Source organism: Benincasa hispida, chromosome 12, assembly GCF_009727055.1.
Source record: "Benincasa hispida cultivar B227 chromosome 12, ASM972705v1, whole genome shotgun sequence".
Classification (NCBI taxonomy): domain Eukaryota; kingdom Viridiplantae; phylum Streptophyta; class Magnoliopsida; order Cucurbitales; family Cucurbitaceae; genus Benincasa; species Benincasa hispida.
This window is the reverse complement of record NC_052360.1, coordinates 70,125,556-70,136,832: the sequence shown is the minus strand read 5'-3', so window position 1 is coordinate 70,136,832 and position 11,277 is coordinate 70,125,556. Positions and strand designations below refer to the sequence as shown.

General features: G+C 34.9%; 1 protein-coding gene across 3 annotated transcripts in view; it reads right to left on the bottom strand.

The window, feature by feature from the left end:
* Positions 1–10,929, bottom strand: part of LOC120067152 (nucleolar protein 6) — a 13,467-nt gene extending 2,538 nt beyond the window's left edge. The window contains exons 1-21 of one of the 3 annotated variants that reach the window (XM_039018603.1): positions 10,693–10,929; positions 10,378–10,461; positions 8,321–8,495; positions 7,954–8,115; positions 7,377–7,542; positions 7,132–7,254; positions 6,886–7,019; positions 6,654–6,804; positions 6,204–6,271; positions 5,666–5,764; positions 4,732–4,847; positions 3,875–4,049; positions 3,687–3,797; positions 3,534–3,612; positions 3,263–3,409; positions 2,636–2,749; positions 2,083–2,207; positions 1,920–2,002; positions 1,724–1,848; positions 1,502–1,622; positions 1,293–1,430 (exon numbers count right to left, since the gene is read on the bottom strand). In XM_039018603.1, coding sequence (XP_038874531.1) covers positions 1,293–1,430; positions 1,502–1,622; positions 1,724–1,848; positions 1,920–2,002; positions 2,083–2,207; positions 2,636–2,749; positions 3,263–3,409; positions 3,534–3,612; positions 3,687–3,797; positions 3,875–4,049; positions 4,732–4,847; positions 5,666–5,764; positions 6,204–6,271; positions 6,654–6,804; positions 6,886–7,019; positions 7,132–7,254; positions 7,377–7,542; positions 7,954–8,115; positions 8,321–8,476 — 2,393 coding nt within the window. In that variant the 5' untranslated portion in view covers positions 8,477–8,495; positions 10,378–10,461; positions 10,693–10,929. The remainder of the gene's footprint in view (positions 1–1,292; positions 1,431–1,501; positions 1,623–1,723; positions 1,849–1,919; positions 2,003–2,082; positions 2,208–2,635; positions 2,750–3,262; positions 3,410–3,533; positions 3,613–3,686; positions 3,798–3,874; positions 4,050–4,731; positions 4,848–5,665; positions 5,765–6,203; positions 6,272–6,653; positions 6,805–6,885; positions 7,020–7,131; positions 7,255–7,376; positions 7,543–7,953; positions 8,116–8,320; positions 8,496–10,377; positions 10,462–10,692) is intronic. The other 2 variants (XM_039018602.1, XM_039018604.1) reach the window with 2 other exon arrangements.
* Positions 10,930–11,277: the final 348 nt, after the last annotated feature.

Below are 11,277 nucleotides of genomic sequence, written 5' to 3'. Positions count from 1 at the left end.
TGGACTTATTTTGTTGGCCTTTTCTGTATAACCTCTCTTATTAGTCTCTCATTTTTCTCAATAAAATTTGATTTCTCTTAGGATAAATAAATTTAGAGGGGGGGCGGGGAGGGGGGGCTTTGCAGATGGGTAAGTGGGCCTTGCATTCCAAATTCTTGATATTTTTCATTAGGGAGGAAACGAGAGGTCTTTTAGAGGACCAATTGTTGGGTGACAGTCCCTTTTTGTTAACTTTTCTCACGTCTCTATTCCATAATCTTTCTTACAGTTCCAAGAAAGTTAAGTAAATTGTTTCTCGCCTTATTGTTTCAGAATTCTACTTCGTTAATTGTCACTTTAAGAGGCTCTTGTCCAGCCCAGCTCTCAGGCATGTCCTCACCAATCCCTTCTACAAGGGTTTTAATTTCACTGGGGTACAAGGAGTGTTGTGCTGGGACCCCGAGTATTCGGTAATATATTCTTGTAAATATTCCCCCTTCTTGTTTGATCGCCTCTTTGTTTTCAACAAACTCGTGTTTGTTTTCACAATTTTTTTTATAAGAGATAGAGATGTATATCATCAAAAGAACCACAAGAACAACCTAAGGGCAGGGGTAGAGGAAACCCCCTCCCACAAAACTAATAAAGAAGACCCCTCCAATTGTAATATGTATATAAATATATTTGTTTTTGCAAGGTTCGTTGATCATGTGAGGATTAACGCCATTGATTCACCCAGGAGGTCCTTTGTCTATGGCTTTGAGGCCTCAACAGAGAGTTCTTTATTGTAAGCATCTATAAGAGGGAGGATCTAGACCATAGGTAGTGGAGATGTCAGCTTGTCACGGTTTGCTAGAATGCATTTTTGAATACCTTCGACGTAAGGTTGACCCAAAGTAGGAATCATCAATCTGATGCTAAAAGCCGTGCTCTTAAATTCTCATTTATGAGATAAAGAAAGGGCTGTTTGGCAAGCCACTCCCTTGAATTATTTGGCTAGAAAGAAAGATGAGAACTTTTAAGGGTGTCGAGAGGTTTTAGGAAGGGGTATGCAACATGGCTCATTCCAATACCTGCCTTTTGGTTTATACGTCCAAGTTCTCTTCTGCAATTGTCCTTTGTTTTTTACTTACAACTGGAGAATCTTTTAGTAAATGTTATTTTGTTATAATTTTGCCAGTCACTTCTGTTTCAGGCTTTTGTTATTTTATCTAACTTTCATATTCAGTTTCACTTTCCTTCCATGAGAATTACAGAAAAAGGCTCCCTATACGAAGGCAAATAGTGCAAAGATACATTAGACATATACACACCTTAAAAAACCTGTGATTCGAGAAAGTGGTGCATGGAAGGGTAGAGGCTTCAGGAAAATTGATGCTACCAAGAGTTCAACTGCTTCCTCTACCAAGCATGCTGAAAAGAAATGTGAGGCCACCCATCGTTTTGCCAACCTTAAAATGCCAACACAGTTGTGAGGAGTGCATTATTGAAATCTATAACATACACAGCAATCAGTACACACCTAACAACCGGTCCATATATTGAGTGACGAGCCTGTAATCCGCTAATCATGCTAGAATGCTGGTTTTGAATAAAAAGTTGCTTATCAGTTGAGGAGATCCAATTTGATAATTCATTTCCAGCTGCAAATTTAGTTAACTTGTTAACATTAAAATGGTTCAAGAAACCCACGATACCACCAGACCCAAGACTGCATAAACATGTCAGAGAGATGATGCCTTACATTCCTTACTCAACAAACTCAGGCCTCTTTCATGCCAAATTTTTAGGCGGAAGGCATAACCAGAGACAAGTACATTAACAGAATCTTCAGAAGCAATACATGTCATCCCCCAAACATTCTGCAGACTGCAATATTGAGACCATCAAATTGACATCCGAGATTAATGTTGTCATTACAAAATCAAATTTTTGCTCACCTCTCTCCAATTTTAAGAAGGAAGGCTGTTTTGGTTTTCTCGATTGCAACCTCATCAGTGGGCCAGTTCCCAGAGCCTTCCAACTGAAAATAAGGGGAAAAGATCTAGTCACAAGTTATTTTAAATGCTAACAAATAAACTTAGAGTTCAGGTCACTTCATGCCTGAATCATAACTTCGAGTGGATGGATGCAGGATGGAGCAAATGTCTTCTGTATTTGCAGACCACTTGCTTTTTCTTCAGCTAGTGGGTGAGGTTCAGGGGGATAGACAGATGTATACCTGAAAGCTGTAAATATGATAAGCATACAGTCTGCTATTCCTGACCCTGTGTCTAGGGAAATTTTACTCCTGGACTTCTGGTTGATAGCCAAAATTCCTTCTTATTTGAAGTTGATAGTAGTAAATTATTTTCTCAGGGCAGATAAAATGAAAATTGTTTTGAAAATAGAACTACGGCTCACTTAAACCATCAGTACATTTTCTAATTTTGTTTTTGCATGTCCTAACTCCTAAGTAATCGTGCTTATTATGATGTCTGCTGAGTTCATAGGGCAACCAAAAATATGATGAAGAAATACAAATATCTAGATTCATTGATATAAAAGATGAGATAAATAGTCCAAGTTCCTACAATCTAAATCTGGATAATGGAATTATAATTGACAGGAATGATCAAGAGTCTTCAAGAGAATTGTGTCCTCTGAAGTCTAATACCTGAGTCTAAAGGCTGTACAGCAGACACCTTCAAAGGAATGTCTTCTATTGAACGTAACCGCTTCGATAAAACTTCAAAAGCCGCAAGCAAAGTTCCAGAAAATGTTATTGGATCTGAAACAATTAAAAAACCCTTTATTTAAAGAAAAATATTGCCTTAGCATTTTTTCAATACAACAGAAGGTGTAAAAATGTTCCTTTGAACGGACTAAAATTAATAAGATTAGTTTATGTAAGAAAAAGGTAACTAACAAGTCATATGCTGCTTTAAATTTAAAATAGAATTATAGCTTGATTTGAAACAAATTGTTGGGGGCTTGAAGCTGAAAGCATCTTGTAAACCAAGTTGACAAAGAAATGCATTAAAAAAAATTAAGAATATTAGATAGAAACAATCATACTTGATATGAAGAGTTTATGGTTGAAAGAAAATGATGCATAAATTATGGAAAAATTAAATATATAAATAGCATTTTGTGAAAGGAAATTAATCTCAATCATTTGAGTTGGGGGCTATAGTTACATGTCATAGCTATCTTTTCATCTGACAATTGAAATTTGTTTCTTGTTTAAAGAGGGAAAAAATAAATAAATTAAAAAGGAAAAAAGGATCAGGACATAGAATACCTCGAGAACCATGAAGCAGGGAGAAATCAATCTGATCCACGGCATGCATAATATGGTTGTTTGACATTGGCGAAAGGTGTCGAACAAAAATATATTCCACAATTCTCTTTAAAATGAGATGCCTTGTCCATTGATCAGTTTCCCAAACTAAGAAATTTAGAGATAAGCATGTTAACATTTTGTGGGTGGTCTTAGATGCAACTTGCCAGGCCACAATACTCGTATCAATAAACTTAAATAATCCACCAGAGGAAAAAAAATATATTATAACCTGTGCTTTCTGCAATTCTGCCATCTTTAAATCTCCTGAGCTCAGCCTTTTCACCCCAAAATCTCCGAAATTTTAGGGCCTGTCATGGAATAAAAGCTTGATGAGTAAATGTATTTTACGAGGTAAAACTTTCTAACTAGGGCACATATTTACATCTTCTTTGTTATCAGCATCAGGACCGATATCGACCACACGAAAAGCTTTTTCCACAGAGCTTATTGAAAATCCAACAAGCAATGGTTGTGTATCAAATACTGATAATCCCTGGCATCACAAGGACAATATTCATTAAGGAATGATATATACACATAACACACTAAGTTTCAGTAAATGGCCCATACATTTTCAATATCGCATCCAGCCTCAGTGTTCCTCCAGGAAACGCGAATGAATTTTGCTCTATCAGTCAGGCCTTGACTTAAAACCCCATGTACTTTCTGCTCATATAGTCTCCAACACTCATCATCCATACAAAAACCAGATGTATATACCTTGTCTTGTCCCCTCAAAGTCAATCTATAAAAATAAAGACAGAACATGATGTAGTACAAAATGGAATCTTCGACGTAGATGACCAAAATTAAACAGGAGCAATGAAAATGAATACAAAGCCCATCCATAATGAAGAAGAATGCAGGGGAAAAAATGGAAAATATCAATTTATACCCCTAAATTTTGGAAATTCTATCAATTAAAACCCTAAACTAATAATTAACATTAAACCCTAAACTTTCATAAGTGTACAATTTACACCTTCCTCCAAATTTCGTTCGACCAATATCGTGTGAAACTTATAATTTGAGTCAATTGAACTTCTAAATTTTCATAAGTCAATCAATATAGATCATTCATTACAATTACCTTTGAAAACACCCCTTCGTTAATTCTCAAACATGTGTAGAATTCTTCAAATGCCGATTTTACAAAACAAGTGACTAGAATAAATGCATGGACGATTCTAAGAGGAAATTATGACTACGAGTCTAAATTGATTCATTTATGAAAGTTTAGGGGTTTAATTGATACAATTGTAAGTTTCAGATAAGGTTTTCTTGAACATAACGTAATGGAAGGTGTAAATTGATAAATTTACAAAAATTTAAAGGTTTAAATTGATACAAGTCCTGAAGTATAGGAGTATAAATTGATGTTTTTCAAAAAAAAAAAAAAAAAAAGAGTTGAATCTTCTGGTCTATACCTAATACAATGGTCATATTTAACAGCAAAGTCAATTTTGGTCATAAAAACCTCTTCAAATCCACCATTGCTGCATTTCTCCAAACATGCAAGTGCCATAGCGGCCTCATCTTGAAGCTGAAAATTGAGTAATGGAAAAAGGAAAAAGGAAAAAGGAAAAAGGAAGGAGCTAACAATCAAACATAAGTTGGAAAAGAATCCTCCTTTGTTTGAAGGCAATAAATAGTAAATGCAATGAAATGACTCCAGAATGTTGTCCGATTGGTGTTTGCTAAGTAGAATTTAGAAAGAAAATCAGGTGCACCTCTTCTTCCAGTACTACTTCAGTCTAAATTGCTGGAAATCCCTTCTAAGTTTGTTGAACTCAAGCTGGATATATTATAATCCAATGGTAAAAATATGGAACAACTCCTTTCCAGACAGTGATTCAGAATGTGCAAAGATACTCCAGTCAAAATTTAAATTCAGTAAAATGCATATTATTCGAGTCGGCTAAAGAAAAATCAAAGAATTTTTTTTTTCAAAAGGTGCAATTGGAATGAGGTGTTGGTATCCTCTATTAAGTTCTTTTTGTAATTATACCACTGCTTGTAATCAACTCAAACTAGAGCAAGTTTTTTGTAAGCTTCCTAGGGATTGGATTCTCATGACTTCCTCTAATATTTTTCACCATATCAACAAAATGAGATTTGATCATATTTTAAAAATTAATGAACACTGTCATAATTGATTGAGCACAAAACTTTGACACTGCAGTACCTCAGCAAAACCTGATTGTGATATCAAGCAAGTTTTTTGTAAGCTTCCTAGGGATTGATTCACATGACTTCCTCTAATATTTTTCACCATATCAACAAAATGATATTTGATTATATTTTAAAAATTAATGAACACTGTCATAATTGATTGAGCACAAAACTTTGACACTGCAGTACCTCAGCAAAACCTGATTGTGATATTCGAAAGGCAATGTTAAAGTTGGAAGATGGATTGCATATAACCACAGGAAATAAATCTTTATATTGCTTCTTTTCCTGCAACCAAAGCCCATTCTGAGTCCATTGAGTATGAGGGAATTGAATCAAACAATAACATGGAGTTTTCAAGGAAAAAATATTAGAAACGCATTGATTCCATGTGAAATCTCATTGTTATCAGGACATCAGCAACCAAAGTATAAAATATCCCATTATCAATGAGAATACAAACGCAGATACTCTATGAAGAATCACTAAAATAGATCCAAAACAAAATAATAATTAGTATATGATAATCTGGAAAAAAAAATCACAACATAAACTGCAATTTTTTTGGGCTCGTCAGTGATGGATGTAACCCAAAATATCAAAAGAATCTTATTTTGTGAGTTGACCTCGGGAACTTAATTAAAGAGAAGGAAAAGTACCCAACAGAAAGAAATATACTCAGACAAACATATACATTTTAAAAAGAATTAAGAAACAGTACTTAAACCTCCTTTGAAATAGTACTCTGAGGTCCAAGCTTAAAATAGAGCCCACGATTCCACAAATCTGAAGAAGCTGCAGACACAGGATAAAATTTTCCAAATAATTAAAATTTGCTTTTCTTTAACAGCAGAAATATCACAACTTTCATATGCCTCAAGGAAAACTATTTAATTCCAATTTTATAGTTTCCAGGCAATTGAACCATAATATGATTTTAAACTGTGATTTATCATAGCCTGTACACACTAAAGTCCCGTACTCTATTGCCAATACATTTATCACTTGTTACTAACATCTCAAGCACGGAAGTTTTTATGTATAAAGGATATCTTAAAAACTGGACAAAGAAATAATGATTAAAACAATCATTCTTATTTTTCTTTACCATGCACATCGATGAATGCAATTTTGACTAACGAGTGAGAAGATAGGGCGAAATAAAAGAAAAACATACCTATAAACTTTAATGCAACACGGAACATCTGGACTGCTGTCATTGAATGATTTATTATGTTGTGGGTAATGAGGTATGATAATATTACAGCTATTGAAAATCCACTCAAGCAATCATGAACATATATTGGAGCCCTTTGCCGAGCCCAAACCTATAACATAAACCAGATGTTAAAATACCAAAGATCTAACTAACATGATCAGGTCAATATGAGAAAATCTCATTAGCTTACCTTAAGTAGAATTAACGTTTCTACCAAACTTTTCAATTCAAGAAAAGGCTTCTTAACCATTTCTGCAGTATCCTCGAAGTACATATCTTCCAAAATGCTAGTGTTATACTTAGGTGTAGCTGGCAGTAAGCTCCCTTGAAGCAAGTAATAAAAAAGAAACGAGAAAAGTTGGTTGACACACTTAACTAATAGATGGTCAGAGTATAGTGACCATAACATACTAAAAATGAAATATGATGAGAATACCTTGGTTCAAGGCATGGATGTTATTTCGCTTGAGATTCAATTTTGAAATGCTAAAAAAGGAGGCTGCTATTGTTGGAATTATTCTGATAAAAAATCCAGGAGCTACCTTCAGTTCTTCAAAAGCTACAATCGAAATTTTAATTCTCAAAGTTAACGTTTCGATTGTAATTAAGGCCAAAGTGCGCAATCCCTAACATTTTTTTTCTCAGACAAAGTGAATACTTTAAACTTCCCACATAACCAACCTGGATGAACAATTAAGACAGGTTTTCGAGCCTCATTCTGAAATGTAGACCATTCAACCTTTGAAAACATTGAAGATGAGTTCAAATATTTCTTGATTGTGCAAAGGTAAAGAAACCTTTTAGCATGGTACCGGTAATTCAGGTAATCTTTCTCATGGAAGCACTCCTGCCACAAAGAAGTTCAATTTAAGAAACATCCAAGAGAACTACCACGTCATAATATAGTGAAAGTTTTCTCCTGACATATAGATAAGTATGTTAAATTTGCAATTACAGATATCATATCTAAAAATTTGTTCCTTTACAATAATCATAAGCCCTCAAACCTAGTTGTTTAAAGCTAGGAATACTCTCAGACTCTTGAACATTTGATGAATGTAATAATACTGTGGGCCTGTGGCCAATGTACCAGCCCCATGGGGTTTCAAATCCGTAGTCACTTAATTTGTTCAGCTCAGCCAACTCAGCAATTATACCTAACTTTAAGGTTACTCCTTAAAGAAAGAAATTCAGACTGCTACTATACCAATACCAAATCTAAAAATACACGAACTACGCCAACTAAAGGATGTAATACCTTTGGCAAGCCAATTAAAAGATCCACATTTACATCAGGTTTTGCAATGCCTTGAAAGGTATAACTACCGCCGATTTTAATTGATTTAGGCTTCCTAAATTTGAATTCCACTTTGTCTGCGCCAATATCCCTGATAAAACCCGGAGCTGCTGCTGCAGTAACCTGCAAAGTTTTTAGCCTTGAATTCAATCCAGAAGCTAGAAATTCAAGAAAAAGCAAAACGAGACTCCAGTTTTATTAAACGTGACAAGAAGAACACCAAGGCCATGCATTGGTTAATGACACCAGGTAAAGCAGTTTATCGAGCAACGAACATTGCGGCCATTCATTGTTTGACATTTAGGTCAAGAATAGGAAGAAAAGCAACCTTCAAGTCATCAGGAATGAGTTTAATTGCTTTTTTGATAGCTGAAACCGTGTCCTCAACGAGCTTAAGTAGTGTAGGGGAGTAGTCAATCTGAAATTCCTTTAAAAGTTCTCTGACCTTCATCTCCATGGGATCCAGAAGAGTGTCGGAGTCCATTTTTTCTGCCCCGTCTTAACTGAGATACCAGCACAAACATCATACTAATCACAACAATTATACAATTATGCATACTCGATAAACATGAAAAGTAAATAACAGTTATAACATGCTAGACACATGAATTGACACATCATGTAATGCATACGCAATCTCATCTCAAACTCCTCGAGTTCCTCCACAGTCCTCACTCGAATTTAAATTTCACGCTATTCAGAACATTAAATACATGCTCTATATACATGGACGATACATAATAGATATAAAATTCTAACATAGAAGTCAACAGATCATGTAATTCTCTTCCAATCTCAACTTAAGCTCAACAAACTCACTCAACATATGTTTAATCCACTCCAAGTTTCCTGAGACTGACTCCTTCAAGCTACATCGACATCTGACCATTTTACCCAAGGTCTCAATGCTCTCTACAGTTCTCAACATTCGACCCTTGACGATTTTTACCCAAGGCCATCAAACTACGTCAACCCTTGACCATTTCACCCAAGGCTTCGACTGTTGACCTTTTTTACTCAAGAAGTATAGACATGGATACGAATACAAATATGATAGGATACGGTGATGCACTAATTTCTAAAAGGCTAGATACAAATATGTTTTTTTTTTTATTATATTTTTTTTATGATAATGCCCATTAATTGTTAAATACTAATTTTAAGTTAAATTAAAGTAGATTAAAAAGGGAGTGAAAACTTGAAGAGAGCGAGAGAGAGAAGAAAACATAGGCGGATAGTGAAAGAGAAGAATGAAGATTTGATTGCCTTAGGTTTTTTTTTTCTTTTACTTTTTTTTTTTATTATTATTTCTTTTGTTTTGGATGCAAGATTTAAGTAGACTTTCAAATAAAATGGGTTGTGGGTTGGGTTTTAAGTGGCTAGCCTTGAATTTGGAAGGAAAGAAAAGACTCAACATATCCCCTTCATGTTTTTTTTAAATGAAAATCATAACTTTCATTAAGAAAAAATGAAAGAATACACGGACATACAAAAATCAAGCCCACAAAAAGAGGAGACTCCCTTTACAAGAAGGGACTCCAACTATGCGAGATAAAACCTATAGAATAATTATAAAAAACCTTCGAAATTGAAACTTAAAGGGAACGAGATAACGAACAAGAGACCAAAGCTCCCTAGGATCCCCCTCCCTAGGCACCCTACTATTCTACCCACCAAAGAATCACACACACTCCAGCAAGCCAGAGAAACTAGCTTTTCTGCACTGACATCTCTATAACAAACCCTACGTGTCCCCTTCACGTATCTGGAAAGGGATACACGTATTAAGAAAAAAAAAAATCACACACTACATATCAACCATGCATCTAGATATATCCGTATCAAATATGTATCTGATACTTTCCCTGCACAATTAAAAGTATATGTACTTCCTAGATTTTTATCCAAAGCCTCGATGTTCCATTTAATCCAAAAGTGATGTAGGATCCCTCAACCGTTTTTACCCAAGGCAAATGTTATTCACGTTACTTTCCTTCACTACTCACAAGGTTCATTGGCCTATTTTTCACACATTCTCATAGATCCACGAGTCCTATTCCTACAACATGCTACCAAACCATGCTCTATGCTAAAACACATAATACTACTACTACCGCACGCTCTCAACAAAAATCAAATGCATATCCAACCATTCTCAACAAGCAGACCATATCATAATTTCAAGATTACATTAAAAAAAAAAAAAAAAAAAAAAATCCCTTCACATGCTTGACATCACAACAACACCACCACATCCTCAACGTGCTTAAACATCCAGAATAACCTAACAATTTAAGAGCATCGAGTATTTAAGCCATATATTTAAGAATAAACACAACATGATAGCACACAACAAACAAACTCAACAAGTATAATTCCACTTACCTATAGTGCTCCTAGGACAAATCCCAAGAGTTCCCCAAAAAACAACCTTAACCCCTTATTCGAACACTCTGAAACCGTCCCAAACTACAAAAGGTGAATTTTCAAGGGTTATAAACTAATATACAGTATTTAAAACAACTCCGGAAAGGCCTAAACCAAACTTTACTACACATAACTCACCAAATTAGACTTGGGTACTTGTTGAAAAAGTTATCGAATACGTCAGATATCAGTCCAACGTTACAACAGAATAGTTCTAACGGTTGGAAACAACTACAACATTTAAAAAGAGTTCGAAAGAAGTTTAGAGCGTACTTGCCCGCTGAAGCTGCGAGTTGTATGGTCACTGCTCCAGTCGCCGCGAAGAGGGAAAACCGAAAGGGACTCGTCGTAGAAGAAGTGTTGCTGCTGCTCACTGCTGTTCGCCGGAGGCCACTGCCACTGCTGGTCGTCGTGGGTCTCGCGTGGCTGAAGGAGAAGAAGCTCACAAAATGTAGGCGTTGTGCGGCTGAATCACGAAGAGGGCTGCTGGACGGTTTCACTATAAAGAGGGAGAGCTGGAAGCTAGGCTTAAAATTTCACTTTCTTTTCTTTTTTTTTTTTTTCTTTTTTTTTTTCATGTTTAGTTATTTTTAATAATTAAATTAGGGGTTTCAAAAATAGAAAATTAATGAAAACTATCTACACAAGTAATAAAAATTAATTATATTTATGATAGACAGTATTATCAATATAAAAACTAATAGAAGTCTATAATCGATAAAGGTTGATAGAAGTTTATTCGTATCTACCAATATTTTTTTTACTATTTCTATAAATAGTTTGGTATTTTTTCTATCTGTGAAATTTTTTTAAAATTAAATAGTTTAATTTAATTTACTTTATGTTTAATATATAAAA